Source organism: Varroa destructor, unplaced genomic scaffold (genome assembly GCF_002443255.2).
Source record: "Varroa destructor unplaced genomic scaffold, Vdes_3.0 BEIS01000002.1, whole genome shotgun sequence".
Lineage (NCBI taxonomy): Eukaryota > Metazoa > Arthropoda > Arachnida > Mesostigmata > Varroidae > Varroa > Varroa destructor.
The window spans coordinates 60,364,293-60,387,478 of NW_019211455.1; the positions used below are offsets into that span (position 1 = coordinate 60,364,293).

General features: G+C 36.4%; 1 protein-coding gene across 4 annotated transcripts in view; it reads right to left on the reverse strand.

The window, feature by feature from the left end:
• LOC111244053 (uncharacterized) overlaps positions 1-22,842 on the reverse strand; it is a 33,702-nt gene extending 10,860 nt beyond the window's left edge. Inside the window, exons 1-7 of one of the 4 annotated variants that reach the window (XM_022790611.2) lie at positions 22,551-22,842; positions 21,559-21,623; positions 15,323-15,535; positions 12,370-12,537; positions 12,086-12,124; positions 9,706-9,792; positions 3,325-3,543 (exon numbers count right to left, since the gene is read on the reverse strand). In XM_022790611.2, coding sequence (XP_022646346.1) covers positions 3,325-3,543; positions 9,706-9,792; positions 12,086-12,124; positions 12,370-12,537; positions 15,323-15,535; positions 21,559-21,623; positions 22,551-22,842 — 1,083 coding nt within the window. The remainder of the gene's footprint in view (positions 1-3,324; positions 3,544-9,705; positions 9,793-12,085; positions 12,125-12,369; positions 12,538-15,322; positions 15,536-21,558; positions 21,624-22,550) is intronic. The other 3 variants (XM_022790616.2, XM_022790617.2, XM_086979086.1) reach the window with 3 other exon arrangements.
• Positions 22,843-23,186: the final 344 nt, after the last annotated feature.

Genomic DNA, 23,186 nt, shown 5'->3' on the forward strand with positions numbered 1-23,186 from the left:
TTGCTGCGGACAATTACTGCTATCGATGTGCAAGCGGAAATTCTTTATCCCAGTACCCTGGATTCAATAAACTAGTACTGGCAGACAAGCAGATACTCATCTAACTCGAGACCTTTGACCTTAGATGATAGTTAGGACCCTCTAAGAAGGTCTTAACCATCATTTAAGACTTGCCCAATTAAAACACAAAACCCCAAGTTTCACGTATTGACTCCAACATTTTAAAAACTACGTGCAACACTGCCGCATATAATCAATTACTAGAATGTATCTAAAGCTCATTTATCTTTTTGTAGACATACCTTTCCTAAGCCCGAAATAGAGGCAATATCTGATCAGGTTTCCAGAGATTGGGAAGATCCTGAGTGTTTGGTTTTGAATACACTTTCTTCTGTTGTTTCGAATCAGTTGGCAATGTCCCTTGAAATTTCCTATTAAAATCCTGGGTCTGAACGAATCAATTATTATGAAAAATTTCGATGATGTTGGTATCGCGCTAAGTAGTGCAAAATGATAGTCTCTTAAAATCGAAGAGCAGTCTTGGAAATTTTTAAACCGGCTTCGGTTTCTGATAAAACTTCCATACTTTAACTACTTACATTGGTCGAGGAACTTCTAAAACCTAAATTCTACTCAGCTCGCAGTCTTCTTCCGGACTGTACACAACAATCTGTTCCGATGTCCTATGGAGTCAAGGTTTGATATCAAAAATGTAGAATTTCTTCTGCAAGCTGAGAAGCAACGAAATTTGTGATGATATCGCTTCTTCATGTTGCCCATTTTCTGGTAGCAGATAACACTGAGAAATTCGTAATTCGATATGTCACGTTTGGCGAAGTTCCATCGAACGCTCCTAGTTGACCAACCTCTTAAATTAGTATTTAAAAAGCTTGTACGTCTCAATCAAAACTCTGCTATAGATCACCTGTCATCAGTTATTTTTAAAAATATATATGATGCTCTCGCGAATATTTTTCGATTTTTACTAAATCACATGGTGAAGTCTCTTTAACGTATAGAACAGATGATGAAGAGCACCCAAGCACGTCTTATGGTACAGAGGTTCATATCTTGTATTTCCATAAAAGACAGAAAGGAACCTTTTCCATAGCTGACTCTCCTAACATTCCAATCAAAACCAACAAGCGAACATGTAGTGTTGTACTACACGTAGGACAAACTAAGATAGTATTATCAGCAGCGAAATACGTCTCATCTAAGTCCATTGATAATGAAAGACCATCTACGTATCGTTATGTAAGGATTTTGCAAAATAGTTGAAGATTTTAAACTTAAATCGCGTGTAACTGACTGCGCGAACACATCGTAGACGCTACGCAATCTTATACTACTATTTTCCTACAAGATTCTGTTTTCCACCTTTAGTCCTAAAACGCCATCCCAAGGTGGTTCCATGTTTTCGGATGTGGTTAACATAAAGGTATTATGTGCATTTATCTTAAGAGCATGCACTATTGTAAGGTGCTCTGGACTTTTTTATAAATCGTGTAGGTTGGAGGTCCTGCAAATCGCTTAAAGGTGTCGTATATAGCACACACATTATCGTATTAGTGTGTCTATAAAAATAACCATACTTACGACGTAAACGATTGTTTTGCACAACGCGTGGCAAAGCTAGTATATGCAGAACGCTCCTGTGCCGTGCTGCTTAATACCTCATTATAACGTCTTTATTAAATAAGACTGTGCTATGTCGTAAAAAGTAAAACCGGCAGTGTGCAGGCTGAGCGATCTTCGTCAGTTAATCGTTATATAAAAAAATTATAGACACTCATGGCTAAAATTATTAGGCCTAAAACGTCGTATAATCCTTGTGTACCTGGTTGGCGTCCTCATCTATTTAAAAGAACTGATACATCTGCAGGGAGTGTCATCTACAATGCTACGATAAAAATTTAATAAATTTACTTTACGCAACAGCGGAGGATCTGCCGTAAATACATAATTAGCGTCACCGGTCGAAGTTTCTAGTAAAATCCAGCATTCCCACTTGAATTGGTACAAAAAAAGTTTTTTAGGTTGTGTTTTTTTATTATAGCTGGGTTCTAAGACCTGGCCAGAATATCTTAAATCAGACTCACGAATAAATTGGTTTTCGCTTATCTCCAAAAGGTCTTGAAAACAGCACTACAGATACCAGGAGACAGACTTAGGAACAGAAATCCTCAAACTTACAGGGAACAAGGACGAATTGTTTTTTCTTATAGTTTCGCTTTCTCAATTAATGACAGATTGAGTCCTAAAAATTTTATGTAGTTATTTTTCAGAATTACGATTAATCATAGGTGTAAGCAGCTGCATTAGATTGAGCAAGGTTTTTCGTCGAGAAAATGTCAATCCGCTACCTTCACTTTTGAGAATTAATACAGTATCTCGTCATATTTAACATTATCGGAATATTGTGGGCATGGTTTAGATATGTAAGTCACATTTCTAAACTAAGCGATTAAAGTAACAATTTTAATACGAAATCAGCGCCACCAATAAAACGTTCCAGTAAAACGGAACGTCCCCATTTTGAGCTACAACAAGAAACGTTTATTAGGTTGTGCTTTTTATTGATGTCGGATTATGCGAGATCTCGGGAGAATCCTTCAAGTTAACATCGCGAATGCATCAGTTATTTGTCGTTTTTAGCAGCACCTGGCAACGGCCCTACGTTTTGCATAAGGTCGTAAGAAATCCATTTAGGTTTTTAATCTAGGTATTACAAAAAACCGATAATATAAACTTTATGCTCTCGTTATTGGCTTAATCTTTAGCACCGATGCCTAAATGATACTGAATATTATTAATATATTATTAAACGTCGACACTGTTATATCAGGTCGCTACGCTAGAGCCGTTTTAGCGGAACTCCGGACACCGGTCCTCAGTGGCGCAACATCTTCCAGGGCTTTTGTATAAGCGTTCGAGCAACAGGGCGGTCCGATAGTTTCTGTCAATATAGACGATCAAAAATATAGTAGAAGGCATTTTTACGGAAGCAGTTTTTACGGCCAGTTAGCGGCCAGTTAGCGTGAAGTTCAACGCTACCTAAGACGGACGCGAAGATGGTCTTGCAGTCACCTTTAAATTCTAATTATTTTTGTAATCCGATACGAGTTACATGATATCATTAATCAAGTGATAGATTATTGAACAAGGGGCACCTAGTATGATGGTGACTGAGATGTTTGTTGAGTTAAATTTACGCTTTTTAAAGCTCAAAATTAAGTCCAGTAACGTCGGCATATAATGGCTTATCGCAATGTCAATGTTTCAATCTGGTGGCATTCGAGGAGAATCCAACAACAGACAAACCTTGATCCATCGAGGGCGTCCGCTGAGTGCTTTGCACGTTATTTGCCGTTCCATGTGTACTGGTTGGGTTTGATTCCAAAACAGATCAAGAAGAATGGCGCGGCTTCTTTCGGAAGATGCAGGTGACGACAATAGTTGGTTGAGGCAGCTATACTGAATAGATATGTCCTCATGAGCGACCCGACCTTTTGTTGAATTTGTGAAAATGCAAACATCCATCTGCGTACAAATGCATTCAGTGCTCTTTAGTGAAGTTATGGAAGATAAAACTGTGGCTAAATATTTTCCTATGCCACAAAGTTATGACAAGGCGTATTACAAGAAAAAATATTGTACTTCCTTATCTTAAAAGCAAATGGTATGTTGCCTCGCATGATTGTTAGTACCAATGAATAGCAATATAAACATGTTAAAGTTGTAAATTAAATTGTTAACTTAAATAGCTACCAACATGTATGGGGATCTTAGTTCTTTTTTTCAAATCTTATTTTGACTTATCTATTTAATTCTTTCTCTCCTAATATCTACGGAAAATTTGAGTACCTGTAGGAGCTTACATCCCCGTGATAGCTTAGTGGATAACGTATTGGCTTAATTTAATTAATTAACGTATTGGTTAATATTAGGGACACATTGTGGCCTAGGTTCAAACCAAATAGACGGAAGAATGTATAACGGCGCTACTAAACATAAAACTCTAAACATAGAGAGGAGCTTTATAAAAGACATTGTTTGAATTTTCTCATGAATTACCGAGAGACTGCAACATAATGCTCAAGTGTAGCACAGATATGACAGTTCAGATTACGTTTAAAGTGGCATATTGTATAAAAAGTTAGTTTCGAACATAAGTGCGCGAACATAAATGTGCAAAGTATAAACAATCGCACCTGTCCGGATGTAAAGGCTGTTTTGTATTTCAGCTTTGGTTAAATAAACACTAGGTACAGGTAAGTGATATGAATTATTGAGGTGTCCCAGCCAAAAGTACAAGAGCTCCGGTTACGTTTCTTAAATGTTATGTTTCTGGAGTTGGTGAGCTACCGATGATGTGTTAAAAGGCATTCGTTCCAGCCCCATGATGAAACATTGCGGAAATGAACCGTGAAGCCAGATAAGGTGTATTCAAAATTCGCTAATGTGAGGCTATATCTCAGGTAACACTTCAGTAACTGCTTCAGCAGCTCTAAAAACCATGCAATAATTTGAAGAATATTAAAAAATTACGTGCTTCATTAGGCTGGTCGAGAAGCCGCTGTTCTGGCAGCTTACATAAAAATTCTAGCTAAACCGATTTATGATGCCTTGTATTGTCATATATCGTAATTGTAGATATTCAACACATTTATTATTGATACAATATTTAATGAATTGTTGAAAAATCTAGCAAGAGTAAAAAAAATTAGATTTGAAAGGAAATCCCTACATTACTTTACTGAGCAGAAAACACCACTTATTTTTATTTCTGTGACAATACGTTATCAAGTTATGTGACAACAAGAGAAGCTAAGCATCAACCAACTGACAAGATTGTCGAGCCACTTATCGTCGATGAAAAAACCTCCGAGCTTTACGCGGAATATATTATTTCAGTACTAAAATTAGTTGCTGTTCTGAACACTCAGACGGACTATCGGCATGCACGCACACTTCTAACGAGTATTTACGATGAATGAAAATGAATTCAAGATTCTAACAACTAGAAACAATGAAAGTCTACTTGTTTTTACATGCATAGGGTTAAAAAGGGATGAGGAAAAATACAACATGGAATGTTAGGTCCCAATGTGTAAACCGCGGTGGAGTATAAACAATCTTACCAGTAGTTCGCCAGTAGGAATAATATTAGATAAAAGATGATCAAGAAGTTTTGCAATGTAGAACCTAAACTAAAGGTCAATTGGCCGATATGAAGTCTCTAACAAACAGTTGCAATTGCTATCATACGAGAGAATAGCAAGGTTGTCGGAAAAGATACCTGAATCTAGCTCCTGACGAGTAGGAAGTTTGTAAAAGCGAACCGCTTCTGAAACCTGCATGCAGTAACTTTGATATTGTATCGTGCCAAAAAATCGTAAAAACCTTGCATATCAGTAAAGCATTCAAAAACATTCATTAAACATTTATTTGTGGCGAAAAATACTGTCACAAAAGAGACTGGTTTCGTTGTTCAAAACAGGCAAGAGTTTGAAGAAAAGTTTATGCACACTAGATGCAGTTGAAGTATAAGCTATACCTTAATATATGTAAAGATTACCTAAACAAATCATAAAAAACAACGAAAATGAAATGCCACTTTTATTACGGCCGTCACGAAGTAAAGCAATCAGCAGCTAAAATCTACTAGCTTTCTTCTTTGGTCCCCGCTATAGCTCTAATAACGTGTTCATCTACCAACTGGAGATACACAGAGATGCTCCATGTTCACATCTGCCGATTGCGGCCGTAATTTAAAAGGTAGCGAATTCTGTAACCTGCATCAGCCTTCTGCCGATGTCAGTCCAACTCGCGCTAAAAACGAGAGAGATCGTAACCATATTCAAATAGTACCGTCTCTTACCCTCTGAACAATACTCGCATGGTAGCAGTGGCTGCCGTACTCACTACTACAAAGAAAACGTCTTGCACTTATCTTTACTTATAAAAAGTAGTACAGGCATCGCGAGTCAATATATCCCTAGAGCAATATACCGAATAGCCAATAACCGATGGTATATAGCATTTCACATCGGATCAATAACAACGCTTTAAGCCTGCTGTTCGCGAAATTTAGCGAGGGGTTAACGTAAGCCTAGTTGTGCCGTGGACTCTTCTTTGGCAAGTTTTGTAGCAATAATTTACCGTTCAATACCGGTGTGATTGAATATATAGGAAGCCAAGAGTCGAGCGTGAGTTGAAGCAAGCAATCTGAATGCAGGCGCAATTAAACCCTCCAGTAAACCATAGGGTAATAAGAAATATGATAAATATATAATTCAGAATTATTGTATTTATCTCCTACCTTAACAATCTTTGAAGCAGTGTTAAACAAGTTTACTAACGCCTTTCGTAGAAGGGCTTAATTTTGTTTTCCTCTGGTATAATCACTGAGGGATAGCATATATTACGACATGTCTAGAGTTGGCCTTATAGTAATCTTAAAAAGTAAAACTAATTTCAAATCGACCAATCCTTTCTTACAATAACTGATGATAAATTACGCTAGAGCTCACTTCAGGTCCAGAAAGACCGTATAACTCAGAGAGAACCAGCAGAAATAAGACCTATAACAATACAATAGAAACCGATGACCTAATTGAAAGCAAAAAGATGTTAAATAAAGATAAATTAAAAATCGAAAATACTTTAAAAAAAATCCGAGCAATTGTAGAAAATCAATACTTGGAGCAGACTTCGATGAAAAATCCTAAGAATTGAGGATTCAGACAAGATAAAAAAGATTTTCGAAGTTGTGGTGAGGCTGAAGGCATTCCCAAAGTTGTGTTAGACTGCGCCTCCGATGCAGCAATTAAGAATTGCGGCAACATCTAGGGAACAGATAGCATTTACGTCAAAAACCAGTGTCACCACTTAACCACAAACAATCGTCATCTAAGATGACTCGTAGAAAAATCCGCTATTTGTGGACGTTGAATGTTACAAAAAGTGGTTCCAGTTTAAGTTCTGAGTTGCGGCGGTATTTACCGTTTTCTTACCAATCAGATCCTTAAAACTAAAAAGTGTAAACAACCTAAAGAATGTGTGCATTCTGGAATTTGACTTTACGACGTGGAGTTCAAACATCATGCTTGAAAATAGTCATAGCAGGTTTCTAATGATGCTATGAACGATATGACCAATGTAGCGAATCGCTCCGAATATGTTTAAACAAAGTAAATTACGGGAGACTGATGTTCGAAACCCATTAACACTTTTCAAAGCTCAGCATTAATTACTATAATATCTAAACGCGTATCTACCCCCAGAACAGTTCCTACAATTGCGGTCGAATAGCTCTCTTCATGCTTAACGAAAAGACAGTTGCATGCAGTTGATTGCCGAGGTGATGCACTGGATTAATCCCTTAAAGGCTCGGGTTAACAAAAACCCTTAATTTTTTGGGATTCAAAACTTTTTAAAAAGGCTCGGTATTTCTATGGATTTCATGATTTATTCAACATTTTCTGTCTATAAAATGCAGCGAAACCCGTTATAGCATGATCTCAATAGTAAAAAAATTAAACACTAAAAGTAATAAAGAGAATTTTTACAGAAATGAACGTTTCGAACACAAATTTTATGAAGATCTCGATACGTATTGCTACTGTTTTTGATTTAATAGGGAAAGATTGTAAAATTGTAACTGAAGCGGAAGTTTTTAGATTAATATAGATAAGGGGGAGGGAAACAAATTACTAGACTGAAATTTAACCTAGACCAAGAACATGGAAAACCGGTGAAGAAAACAAGAATTAGTGTAAAAATATAGAAACCGGTAACAACTGGAATGAATCTAGTGCCACCAACAGATAAGATGCAAGTATGCAAACTAGTTACGCTTTCAAAAATATTTACTCTGCATCTAACTCCAACGTTTATTCTTGAATTAGTCGAAGATTATAAAAGCATGATCAGCTACAGGTTGCCCAAATTATTTGCAATGTGGAGTCAACGGACCAACTGTAAATGAATAAAGGAAAAACACACTAAGTAGTACTGATGACTGTAGTAGAATGCCGTAATAACCATAAACTGTATAACTATAACTAAGAAGTGCTAATAACGATAAGGAAATTACTGCACAGGGTAGGGTTTGGAGAACAGATCGGCTAGATCAACCCGATTGCATAGTAAATAGTGCAGTGTTAATTAAGGCGACAGGATGCCCCTGGTCTTTCGTGCCATTGGATATATGTCACCTAAAAAACTGTCTTTATTCAAATCGATTCACCATTTAGCTAGCAAATGAATAAAAACTTATTTTGTCGTTTGCTTTCAAAAGTACGCAAGAAGGATACTATTCGCTATTGAATGACAATCCTGAGAGCTACAATGAGCTATCGCTTGGTTAAACATCTATCACTTAACTGCATATGGTGTGCTGAAACTTGTTGAGAATACCGCACGGCCAAGTGCATTCAAATCAGCTTCGACCACACTATTAGGATGATTCAGTGTTGTTTTTGTGTTTCGCAATTTCCTTATTTACATACGTGCTTGACAAAGATATTCAATAAGATTTAATAGCACTAGGGACTGAATCTTTGGGAAAATTCCAAAGGTCGTACAGGATCTGCAAAACTGGTTCACAAGAAATTCAGAGGCAACCAGGCGTACCAAAATTAAGATGAGTTTGCTTTAAGTGGGCAGTATAAATACATACTAAATAGAAACAGAACAAATAGCTAAACAAATGAAAATGTTTGAGCTTCCGATAGATTAAGCAATTTGGGGTGCTATTAGAGAAGAGAAAGTTCGTACAGATAACCTTAAACAATAATAGTTAATAGGCTGTAGACATAGTTCCATTGGTATTATATAATTTGGTGACTTGGATGTACGTACGTAGACATGGCGATATCTTTAAATACAATAATAAAAACAATAATATAAGTGAGCGATACGCAGATTAAATTATAGGAATATATGCGAATATTGAGATATTAGGAATATAGCAAAATACAAGTTATAATTGTATCTATAATTTAAATACAGGAATATGTGGTAGTAGAATTATGTGACTAGTATTAGAAAAATATAGCTTTATGTAATAGGTTGCTCCGATTACTAGGGTATTATCGACATAGGTTCGTCGTTTCTTTTATGACTTCCGATTCCGGGAGAAAGGTGGGTGGGCTAAAAGAGTATCCAAAATGCGATATCAGCAGTTTATGCCCTCATAATCTGAAAGAACTACGTACTAGAAACAGTAGAATAGCAATAGACAGTGGAGTCCGGGATTCAAATGCAGTATGGAAAGCATGAATACTATAAATGTTACGATAGGCCCATGGTGGTATGATTATGAGACTGTATTTGATCGTAGCTTCGTATTTACTGTTTCTATCAACGAAATTGTTCCTAATTTTTCTTATATATGAACTTGCATAGCCACTATAACAGTTTATTAATTCTTTGCCTTCAAGTTTGCTGAAATGTTCTTTTTAATAAAGAGCGATAATACCCAATTTTTTGTGTAAACGTTGATACCCACTGAGGAATATATGGTAGAGCTATTCCTTCATAAGTACTCTTCTTGGTAATAGTTTGATAAGTTAGATAGTTTGGTAATAGTTGCAATATTCTTTTTATACGTTTATGAACGATTTAACGTAAGGGTATCTTTTTTCAATATTAGTAAATTTGTTTTCACTTATCATTATAATATAAAATGTCACTAACCTGATATTCGTTATCAAGGTGGTTTGCTGAGTTAACCATAGAGTGATTCTTACAAGACTCTTCAAGGCTTTGATACTCTTCCGCTTCCTGCAGTAAAAAAAAAATATATATATATATACATTTAACTGATTAAAAAATAATTAAGGATTAAGGTTTACAACCCGAAAGTCCTTGGTATGCTATTCAGTTTAAACTCGGCATTAATTAAGATACCCAAGTACTCAAAAATACTCATATGTCGCATGATCAGTTATGGTATAATGAATTCGCGTAAAGGTGAGACTCAAAGCCCAAACCGGTTGTTTAAAATATACATTTTAAATATGGGGATCTCTACTGCAAAAAGAGAACCATTAAGGGTAAGATGTACTTGATACGCGTTCCGATACTTTCCGCAAAACTATGCTGTACGCGATTACGCAGATATAAATTAGGCACACTAGGGTCAAACTAAATTCGAGTGCCGTCGGTAGAATCGCATTCTTGGAGTAGCTGTTTGCACTAGCTAATGATTTCTTCTAACTAAAAATAGGAATAGCTTAAATAAGCAATTCGCGCAATCTCGAAGTATCGAACAATTTAATGGATCCCATACACAAGTTTAAAGAAGCCCTTAATGATATAATTCGCTTTATCAGGGTCATACCGTGTTGCATTTCAGTTTTCGCTGCATGGTTGCTTGTTTTCCAGTTAGCCTAGTATAGTGTTTTTCTTGAGCCGGATGTTGGCACAACTAAAAAATTATATGGCGTGTCTTAAGTCTACGTGTTACACACCCAAAGTTACCGGCGCTTGCCCTTTTCAGTATTACTCCATTTTTAGCACTTAGATCAGCCTTAATAATACCCTCTAAAATACTTATGAAGTCCTGTAAATGTTTAGATTAGCGTCTAAATGTAATATGTGTTCAGCATAATCAATTAAAGTAGCACGCTGATCCCTCAACATCATAGGACAAGATCGACCCGATTCTACAGTACATCATAGGGCCACACCGATTTCAACACAAGCGAAGTCGAATACCGGAATACGGCCGCCAAAGGACGTGGTTATAACGTTTAATGAAACTACCGGGCCGTCTCCGGCCTTCAACTTTCGTCCAGATCAGCCATTTACTACGGTGATCTTCTTGTCCTTACTTAACGAACAAAGTTTCCGTTTAAATGACGGAAACACTCAACACCCTTGTGTTGTGCAGGGCCAAGACCTGGCAGCCTATCTTTCTTTTATAGAAAACGTTTCAGCCAAATTGTTATGTTACTGACTAAAGATAACGCGATTTAGTTTAATGGTTCAATATCATCGCTTGCTACATTCGCCTTGCCTTACTCAACGTTCAACATTTAAAAGCATTCCACTTTGCCAAAACAGTGTACCTCATTGCTATCTGTCTTCATCCTGGGTATGAGAACGCGCTCAGGGAGGGTGACGAATTCAAATGGCATCTGCTTGTAGTAAAAGCTAACCTAAAAACGTCAGCATTAAACTCCAAAGTAGACGCTCAACACTGTTTTTTAGTTGAGCTTTCACTATAACTTTTCCCAATTCCAGCAGAACTCAATATCGAGATATACGCACCAACGTTGTCGTAAGCTCAGATAGGCTCGGTCGTCCCAATTCGACTTCGACATAACAAATCATGATCTCTTTATGAATATGAGATTGTCAGGCATGGACATATAACCTCAAAAACGTTGGTTTCTTATTGGTGGCCATGTCGACCAATGAAAACTTTTCTGGAATGCGGACTAAGGCACTCTCTTAAAGAAAAAGCATAATAAATACCTAAAGGCCCAGCCGTTTTGCAGAGGAAGCAACTATTGGAGACCAGACAAATGTCTACGGCCTCGAGCCACAAATATCTGCCTTGTCAACTTGATTGCTCTCATTGAGCATTTCCGCACTATGTTAACAGGGTCCGTTCTTCATCAACATACTGTATACTCTTCTGTGTCGAAGGAAGAAATAAGTAGATTACGAACTTCGTTCGTAATCTACTTGTTCGCTCTTTCGAGAGGTACTGTCTGCTGTAATATATATAGTGTTAGAATAATGAATCCGAACTAAATTATAGACTAGTATAACATTTATACGATCAGCGGCTAAGCGAAACAGAGGTTATTATTTAATATAAACCAGATTTATTATTTAATATAAAAATCCAAGCGCCGCCATGTCATTGCCTCAATTCTTAAGTTACGGAACCTAAGTAAAAATATTTAGTTAAAGACGTCCTAAGCTGCGAGTTGTATTCTCTCTGTACAGAGCTTAACTGAAAGCTCCATTGTTATAGTTACAAAGCGGTTAAGTGTTGAAGTATTGAAATTTCTTAGAGCACGGAGTTCTTAAAATCCCAACCCACGTCGTACAGAAAGCTTACCTTTCCAACTAGGCTAAAGAATCGTAGGCAGTGATTCATCTGAAAGATAATATTAAGTTAAAGCAAGCCCGACATAGCACATTCGCTTAAAGACGATAATGCCATATATCGTAATTTTTGAAACATTTATTTTAATATGACATATTTTACATTACTTGTTATCAACTAATTTCCCTTTAAGAAATCTCTTAATTGGAAACATGTAAAATCGATACAGTGATCATCTTGTAATAGTTATAATAAACCTTCGTCACAACGTATCTTCACCTGGAATCTATATATACCTCAGTGATCAGGGCATCCGCTTTGCGCACAGCATTGATATACATCTCGTGCCCAAAGTTGAATTCATCGCCGAGTTCCTCGTTACGAATGGAAGGTTTCATTGAAGTGGACTTATGCTTTTGCATACACTCCAGTTTTATATCCTCCAGATTTAATGTAATGTTTAACTGTAATCATCAATATTAAGCAAAATAAAAAGACGAATAGTGTATCAAATTAAGAAGTATTATAAAGAGCACATCAACCTATATAGTTCTTACCTATGCTATATAGTACATGCTAGTAATTTTTGGATACTAAAATGTAACAGTATTTTATTAAGTATAAAATAAGTTAATTAAATATTTATCAAGTATAAAAATTGCTTTTGAAGACTATTATCTTATGCCCTGTCGACAAAACATTCTGGAATTTTCGGTTCGTACAGCCCAGGAAACATCGGCCGTGGTGTGATTACAATTGCCGCCTTACCCGCGCCCAAAAGGCCTGTAGGCTACTGGTAACACTACAACCGACAGCGGAGCCACTGGCCGCAGTGTTTAAAGTGGTCTGCCGAAAGACAGATACCATGTGGAAAAGCAGAAAACAATTCTTATAAAAAAAAGTCGGGCGTTAGTCATAGAAATGGCTTGGCCCCCGCAAGCCTATGCCGTGCCCCACCTCATCACCGTTTCGCTGGAATGTTTTAGCTCGTGACATCGTACGCCTCGCATTCTCACCGCCTACCGAAAAAAGCAATGAATCGAAAACGACGGAATGCGAAAAGCGGGGCTAGGAGTCTTCCATCCTGGAAGTGACTCAGGCGCTCGAAAGCCTACGCTTAGGAACAGCTGCGTAGGCTTTTGGCAGTAACTTCAAAGCTGCATTTAAAAAAATATAGTCTTGAACATTTTTGCTGATGTCGGGGTTCCTGTGGATGAGCATAACTTAACTGCAGTAATGCTTCGAAGGAAGAGAGCTCCCATTTTCTTACACTATAGATATAACCCAGAATGATAATTTCAGCGCTTTCCTTTTTTCAATCCGTCTTAAGAATTTTTCAGACAAGAAACACGGGCTTAAAATTATAATGAAGGCTCCCCTTTATGCAGACGATCCAGTTTTCCACGAGAGCAATGCTTCCACGTGCAGCAGGCCCTATCCAGGTTACAGTCAGCCGTGTTGAAATTAGAACCGACTATCAGCTTAACAAAAACGGAGACAATTAAAGTGTTGGAGTTGCGGCTCGTCTTTCCTTATATCGCTCGGGCCGATCGCAAATTTACGTTGATCGATTCGCCTGTTTAGGATTGTTGATATCTATATAACGACCAAAGTTTCTCCCGGCATTTTGCACAAAAAAGCCTTGATAGCCTTTTCTTCAATGTATAGCCTCAACCGATTATCCCCCCCAAACGCTTTGTGACTTTTCGACCTCAAGGTTGCGCCCATTTCCGCTTACGGGGTTAGTTCTATCTGGGATGATCTGACAACAGGAAATTCCGCATATTTAAAGCGAACAAAGGCATTGTTTAAAGCAGCACCGGACAACCCATAACAAGTTTTCTACCTCCTGGTGGTAATGCTACTGTTCGCCTAAAATTTCCATCTTCGTCGTCAGTTCCAACATTCCAGAGTAAAGTGGAATCGAAAATTGACGAAGACCGATCCTAAATTCTATGAGATGGAAGCCATGATATACGAGAGCTGGGAAGAACTTGACCGTCTTAAGAAGCCTATAATGACGCGCTATGTAGTACACGCTTTTCACCATTAGTTTTCACCATACAGGAATTTCATGACCCTAATGCATATTGTGTTTGCAATAGATGTAGGCAACCTTGTGATCTGTATCATGCTTCTCGCGGGTGGAAGTTGAATCGTTGGGCAGCCTGACGTACCAACCAAACAATAACGGTATCATGATGTATACCCAATTATTGGTAGGTCCTAAATAAACAACTTTTGTGCATCCTAGATCAACCATTCTTGGAACTATCTCATGACATTAGCTTCAACCAGACCCGTCAAACCGTCGTATGCATAATATAGTGAAGCCTAGCATTGTTAGTATGTGAAATTGTTATAAATATATATGTACATATTTAAGTGTGTAAAGCATTATTTGATAAAAATGCATAAATGAGTTTGATTGATGTTACGCGTTAGCTTTTATTAAAGCTTCTTGCGGTCTTTGTGTCTAGCCCAAATATTGAATTTAACGAAAGAAAAAGTAAGCCCTTTTAACCCATATTTATGCAATAATATCTTTGTAACCACTAGCCGACAATTCTTGTATATCTATCCTAATCCTGCCGGTTTAACGTTATTGTTTTTATAGGTAATACTCGATGACATCATGGTAACGAGTTAATAAGTGAAGCCCAAAATGAATTGCAAAAGATTTGCTATTAAAATGCGTAAATTGCAACTGTTTAGATTCGTATGTATCCTGCAACATTTAACTAGGAATTTTAATATAATAATAATATAATGTGATAATGCTGCCATCAAGCAGACATATGCGACCACAACGCTAGTCTAATAATCACATAATCTAAACCAAAAGTTCTTAGATATCCTTCCAGTTCCTAATTTTTCTTACATTCAATTTTTACGCATACTAGTTAGTGGACTTTAACGTAAGCCAACGCAAATAAGTTTGATAGCTGAAAATGACTAGATTTCGCCAGAAGCCAGCCAAATATCTTTATTAAATGGTTAAAGCGGTTCCAAACCCAAAACTTAAATACCTTATTCGGACTAACTTTATTCGGACAACCTTTATCCAATTTAGGGGTTCTTATTTTTTGAATCTATATTAATTTTTTTATTCGAAAGTTTATTATTATTTTTGGTGAAAGTGGTGCACACAAACATTCGTTTAAAAAACTAAACATTAATGGACCCAAAAGAATGCATAAGCTTATTGGGAAATCAAATAATTTGATTATACTAGTTCAAATACGGTACCTGAGTATTTATGTGCATTTCATGCATACAGAGCTCAACTCTGCGCGCAAACTGTATACGTGGATCCTTGCTTCGTATGGCTTCTGTGAGTGCGTGGCAAAGAATTTCGTTCAAATGAGTTTCGCTTAATTCTTGGCGGGGCCTCGTGAAGCCTCGAGCACTAAGTGCTCGGCGGACACATTGCGCACGTCGTAATTCGAAGCTGGAATCTCGCTTTGTGATATTAAGGCACAGAAATATAAAATATTTAATGCTAAATTAAGTAGTATGAAAATTCGCTATTTACTACAGTTTTGTTCTACTAAACAAATGCTATTTATCATGATTATAGACTGAACTAAAGGTTAACAAGATTAGATGGACCATTTTTAGAATTTTTGAGCTTGTATGTGAGATGAATAAAATTTTTATCTATAATCTAGTATAGGGAAAAAGATTCAACAAACAAAGAGGTAGTAACAGGTATCGAACAGTCAGAAAGGTATTGGACTACTACTATGAGTTAGCATTAGTTAAACACTGTATGAGTGATTCAGCAACATACACTAGTCCCATAATATTTTAAATAAAAGCCGCCTAACCTACCAGAATCAACTGACTCAAGATTGTTTATTACATCGATGTTTTGAAAAATGTGAGCAGTGTAGATTTAGATTGTTATTTATAATGGGGCTAGGCTAGGGGGTGGGCTAAGCTTTAACTGACGCTCGCTGTTTTACTGCATTCTATCGTTTTATGACACAGGTAGGTAAAACTTCATTAAAAATGGGTTTCAAATATGTGTATGTCTGTTTTCTTACTTTTATTTCTACCCGGCCATTGAACAACCCGTTTGAATCATTAAAAGGATAAATGGTAAGTAAATACTTTAAGAACTCAGTTTCTGTAGCATATCGTAACTAAGTCGCATTGCCTTTACCGAGCAGGTCGCTTATGTCTTTTGTGTTTTTTTATTGCAACTTCCTCAGACTTTGAGTTGCTGAGAAGTATGTGTATTCTCGCAAGAGTGAAATTATCTTTATGGAACCCGTATTGAAACTGGGCTGATAGGCCAATGATGATCATATTTGCATCATAAGCACAAGCATCAAGTTTCAAAAAATGCTAGATCTAACAACTTGGAGTCTTAATTTTCTTACACATGGTTAGCTATTAGATGTATTTGAATTCAATTACAGTATTACATACCCAAAGGGTTCCCAACATAAGGTCGATATTAAAATTATAGTACCCATGTCAATTTGCTTTTGTCAGATAATTTAGGATTCCCTAATTATCCTTGCATCTTGCAAATACCAACTTATTGATACAAAAGAAAGCATGTCTTCTGAAAAGATGATCATTTGCTCAGTATTCTATCCACGCGGAAAGAGAATATATTGTTATCTTTTCCGTGTTTATTATAGTAAGGGCTGATATTGTTTTGCTACTCGAAGATTATCATTATGTAGAACATACGTTGAATATCTACTTATTTAGAAACCTTGCCATTGAACCGCATAGCTGTAACGCTGAAAAGATTTGCAATAAGCTTCCCAATCACACATTTTACGAACTTCATAAGTGAAACTATAAGTAATAGTTTCTTCTCACGTAACAAATAACATTGCATCTTACTCGAATTTTAACAAGAAATAATTTCAGTATGTAACTCGCTAGCAATTTATACCTTTTTATCGCTCTCTTAGTCAATTCATTTATTCCGTCTAGCCAAGAATTTAAAAAACCAAAATAATAAAAAACTTGCGTAGCCCCTTGTTGCTGCTTTCCTACTGTTATGAGTATCACTTACCAATAATTGGAAAAACTTTGATTTATTCGCGCGAGACCTTAAAAATATATATGAAACCTCGTTTTTGAGCTTTTGCAGAGCAATTTTAACGAACCTTGCCATATCTGGTCTGGCATTGTTTTAAAGAATGATGACTTCGCCTTACTGACCAGCTGTTTTCTATTGGATAGTCTCGTTCATACAAGGTAACTGGGTCATATGCAGATTATTGTTTTCCGTTTTTATTTTTATAGAACATGTTTAGTGTAGGAACATTGTTGTAGTTTCGAAACGATGTTCTTTTTAAGATAGAAATCTGGTTTAATTCCGTGCTTGTGCATAACTGTTAAAAATACCTTCCTTTGCTTTGTTTTATATTGGGATAGAGATACCATTTCTCGTCGCCCTCAACAATTCTGTGCAGAAATTCATTGCGGCTGCGTATAGTTGGTGCTGGGCAAGATATTAAGGGACAATATAAAACCATATGTACTTGTACTTCTCACTTAGAGTATTAAACATTTAGGTTCTTGATTTTGAAATCACTTCTTAACTTTGGCAAAAGGCGAAGTACAATGCATGTTCAAAATGTACCTTTTTTTAAAAAATGATCCATTATTGGTACCTGAACTCAAAGTAAAACTCAACTAACTGCACAGTTCACTAAATTTACAACCGGGTTATAGGGGAGACAGCGTACTTCCCAAGAGCATATATAAATGAACAAATATTTAAAAACAAGTTCCAAAGTTGCCGTCAGCTAGAGGTGTCGCATAGCTATTGAAGCTATTTAACTGAGTTATTCGAAAAGTGATAGCGCCGTTTATTTCTTACTTCCTTTTATTTCCTTTTGTTCGTTTGTGATCGAATATTATATAACACTGGAAAACGGTTTTAATTTTTCCAACGTAGTAATTTTGACCGAGCTACAAAATTTCTCCTTAAGTGTTTCAACCAAAAACAGGTATGTCGGATGAAAATAATGTAATACGGACTTTTTGCCAACGTCTCGAAACTTTGAAAGCCACCTAAAAAATTTTGCTCTGTGTGCTATGAAGACCCTGAACTGAGACATATGGATTCATCTGACCTACCTACTTCTCTCCTTCAAAAAATAACAAGGCAGTTTTGTTTCGATTTTCAAGAGCTTAGTGAACTGCTTTTTCAGGTCGAAAATGTCATCTCCTTTTGTCCAGCCGAGAGCATCATTTACAAATAGCAAGTACTTTTGAGTAGTACTCTGAGCTAGAGTTTTGATGATAGACTGCGCACCTATACAGTTGTTTTTGCAGACTTTTCACCGTTGTGCAAGAAAGGTAAGAAAAATCGAAACTGCTTTTTTTTGCAGTCGACGTACCATATATAAAGGCCAAGCGCAAACCAATATTTCTCGACCTGAACAAAATGATAATAACGATGTTACACAAAAACTGTCATATAGGTTTTGTTAAAACACTAAATAAACGAATGTCAAGATCAATGGACAATTCCGGCAACGATAAAAAACAGTTCATACTGAAATAAAATATTTGCAACTCACAGTTTTCAAAATAATCATAAAAACCTAAGAGCGTGACTTAAGTTTTAGCAAGTAATCAATCCATTTTGACAATATAAGCATCTAAAAGGCAAATCATATATGAGGTTATGCTTGTTAGTATAGAGAACTGCTCTTTATGATCAACTAAATACCTATAGCCAATTTGGAAATGTGATTAAAAATACTTTTGTTTGTATTCACACTTTTTAAGTTTTTTAGTGCTAATCTAAAACGTTCCGACGACAACTAGGCTGACTTCATCATTTTTTTCTAAAGATTTTAAGATATATCAACAACATGTTAACAGTAGAATAAGGTTACATGCAGCTGAACACTCCTTTCCAGGTATAAAGGTTTGTTTTGTCTTGAGACAGTTTTTGTTCATTGTATCTAAAATTGTGTCTGTTGCAAAACCACACCATGGGTTGGCTGGATTTTAAGATGGTCTATGACAGGAGGTATGTCAAGTCATAAAGCTTTGTATTTCTAATATTAGCCCGCTGCAGCTAAACCCATGTTGTGTTAATACCCGTTACTAACTAACCTATGCGCAGCTTTATTATTTTATTTTTAACGCATAATTTAGTTACACGTTCAGTGAGCAGAGTGCCTAAATAAAGCAAAAAATCGAAAATCGTCTGAACTAAATTTAATTTTATTTTTTTGCTCAGTTTCCATCACAAAAAAAAAGTGTACACTTGTTTCTCATTAGATCAGTTTCCAAGGGAAGAAAAATACATTGTAACAGCGTTTTTTAGTGAGAACTCTAGGTGGTGCTTAATGTGACTTAGCTCGAAGCCCACTTGGTATATTCAAATACAGTACGGAGTTTTCCGGGTTCTTTAAAAGAGACTGTATTGCAATCATGCTGCTGTATTGTTGTCTTAGGTACCTCGAGAATAATCCTAGAAGTGTCACCGCGTTTGATATTTGAAACCGAAATGATGTTTCAAACATCAATTTGAAACAATGCTGAAAAACTTCAGTGGATTTCAGTGGCAATATTGCTGACGAAACGTGAGTCCGCCACTACACTCCTGTGTATCACATACAAACAAAAAATTGACTGAATTAAAGAGTCATACAAGCTATACATAGTCACGATGACTGGTTTTTAGGACGCAAGCGGAACATTTCAATCGCAATCGAGAATATTTAGCAACTATTTCTTTTGACTACATTTATAGAGATAGTTTGTATAAAAATAACATAATTTAGGTGAGAAAATAATTCAACCTCACAAATTGTTTGTTTGCAATGGTTAAAATTACGTAGAAGTCGCGGTTGCTCCACTATGCAGATCTACCTTTCGGCGGCTAATACCTACCATTCGAAGCAGTAATTTGCAAGAAGAGGAAAGAGATAAGTGTAAGCGTAAGGTAAAATACAATGTTGGGTACAATTGATGGGCAAGTAGATCTTATTTATTTATTTATTTACTTATTTATCACGCGATGCTATCGACCAAGAAATTACATGTATATGATTGCCCAGAAGCTTCCAGAGTATTGGAATAAATGTACAAAAAAATAAAGAAAAGTTTTCCTAACACATGAAAGATCATTATTCTGGACCAGCTAGCTTAATCAACTCACAAGTCCAGCGGATTCGCTATTGCAGAATATAATACACAATTTTTGAAGTAAAGTCCTTCTACTATAGAAAATACTTCAATTTAACAAGGAATAAAAAAAATCATCATCTAAGTGTTTTTTTTTTATTATTATTACTTGATTACCTTTTGGAAATATGGCAACAAACTGGCGTTTGAACTAATTACTCTTACCGACTTATCGGAGAATACACAACGTGCCCTTGGCAAACCGAGGCGGTGTGTCTAGGTCGTTTCCATTAGTTTCCGCTCAATATTAAACGCGACCTCAAGAATTCGTAAGTTTTTAAGGATAGTTCGCTACCGGCTGCCATCAGACATAGTCAATAAGCTCAGAAATTTCCGAAAAGCAAGTCACGGAAGATGTTGGCGTTACAAAGCTTGGACTGTTTGGGCAAACTACATGTGTGATTTAATGAGAATCTGAGCCCAGTTCCTTTCTGTGTAGTTGTTAATGGTTTGTTTAACAAAATTAAGAGGTATCACATTTAAGTCGATGTTCAATATGTGCAGACAACTTCGTGTAACTCAGTAGCAGTAGCCAGCATCTTTAGTAAGCTTTGGTTACCGGCTCGGTACGTCGGACTCATTACGACTAAGTAATAGGGCACTCAGGTATTTCAACCCCTTTATTTGCCTACGGGTGACATTCACTCTTATTCGTAGACTCTTATTAGTATTCTTTTGGAAATCATATAGGACCAAGGTCATAAAGAGAGCTAATAATTCATACTATTATCTTAAAATCCGTTCATGTTTCTTTACAAACAGTGCTCGTTTTTATGTGCTTTATGCACTTAGGAAATGTTACTTATGTGGGAGCTCTTAACGGTAAAGTAGTTTTGTGATCTTGATCAGGTAGACTTTGATAGGAACGCGAGTCGTTGGATTCCATGCCTTATGGAACAAACTATCTTATCAACTGCTACTATCCGGACGATAATTGTCCCCGTACAGAAGATCACGTACTAGGAATCATACGACCCTCTGCCTATTATAATTTTTCTAACAATTTACCACCCGCATAATAGCCTCTTCTAAATTTCTTCATGTGATTAATGTGTTTATAATATTACAATTACACTTAATTGTAATGTGTTATTATCACTATAATATATTATATTTTGTTGGAATAGATGTTCACAAGCTTAACAAAATTTTAAAGATTTATGAGGTCGCGAACAAGTACCTTACTATAGGCTGATCCCAGAAATTAATCATTTTTTGGAAAAATTCTGTTCGCATTGTGCGTCAAAACCGATATGTGAGTTCAAATTGGTTATGAAGATCTAGTTTTAATTTTTTAAACATACCATCTTAGCTTGAATCTCTGACATACCCCAGCAGCTAAGCGCGGGAATCACGCGTCCTTCAAACCCTATTAAGGATCAAAAAATAAGGTAACATTAACATGGTTAAAGTCATTCATTTATTGGTAAACGAGCTTAAGTCCAAATTATTTTTTATGTCACATCTGCAGGTCAGGGCAATCTGCCATTCACCAGATGTCTTTCGACTGCATATAATTACGTAATTTAAAAAATGTTTCACTTCTCACTGGTTTAAAGGTATTTGTTTCTTTTTTCGATATTAATCTTTACTGAATTTCAACGGATTGCTAAAAGTTAATTTCAGAGACCTGTTTTGGCTGCTAAAATTCGATCACACGATGGCAGTGTTTCTAGTCAAAAGAACCGCTCCAAATTTTAAAATTATTATTACAATTTGTGCGTGTATATCATATATGTCAAGAGGAAGAGGCATGCTGTTTTTTCTTCGTGGGGATAAACTTTTTATTCTTCGATTCTTCTTCCTTACCATGATCTTTCACGTTGCATTGCCTGTATAGCATTTTGTTTATTAACCGAATCAAAATATTTTTTGAAATTCCTCAGGCTGAATCTTTGTAACACATGCACTTTTTAGAGTCGCCTATTTTTATAAATAGCTCCATCGTACGGAAGTATCGTGCAATTATTATTGATTTTTAAGATTTACATAGTTGAAAGATTTGAATTGAACAGTTTATCATATTTTAGGAATATTCACTTGAAAAATAAACCGCCTGAGAAGGGAATATCCCTGCCGTGCGCAATTGTCAATATTCTAATAATATTACCACAATAAAATGATACGGAATATACAAGTAATACCATTAAGTAAACGAACTCAGAACACAAATTGCGAATCTAATATACACTTATAACATTGTGCCTGTTCTATTTTTGCGTATTATGTTTTATCATATCAGCATTGGCATCAAAATCCGTTCGTTTTATATCTAGAAAAAATAGGATTGACTTACTTTGAAACCATCGCCACCCATAAACGGGAACACTTCTGTAGGGGTTGACACAAGGTTGTTGTTTAATATGATCTTCAAGTCCAGGCTCTAATTTCAGGCTTAAGAGCATCATTTGAGCTGGTGTAGATGCTATCATAGAAGAAGCACCCGGGTTTGCTACAGCGCCTCGAACACCGCCACCTTGACCACGGTTGCGAAACTCTTCCACAGAGAGATGGGATAGCTCAGCTTTAATTGGGCAAAAGAATACCAGTACAGCCGCAAGTTGCACACGTTGCTGCATGGCACTCATGGATGCAGCTTGCTTTAATCGTTTTTATTGCGCCGTACTAGGTACAGTAACCTTTATTGCCTTTAAGATGACAAGGACCTAGGTTATTGCTGGCTAACTACTTCGCTCATGCAACACCAATATTTAGAGAACGTTGTGATTGTAATATAGATCCTAGTAACACTGGAACTTCGAAGCTTGCACCGAGCAAACATGGGAGCCGTGACACTCAATTAGACGATTGCTATCAATCTGACAGTTCTTCCGTTACAACCAAATGTGATGCCATTGTTATCCAGGTCGCCTCATATGGGATTTCCCAATCGAACTTAATGTCGAAACTAAATTGAAATATTGGTTTGTTA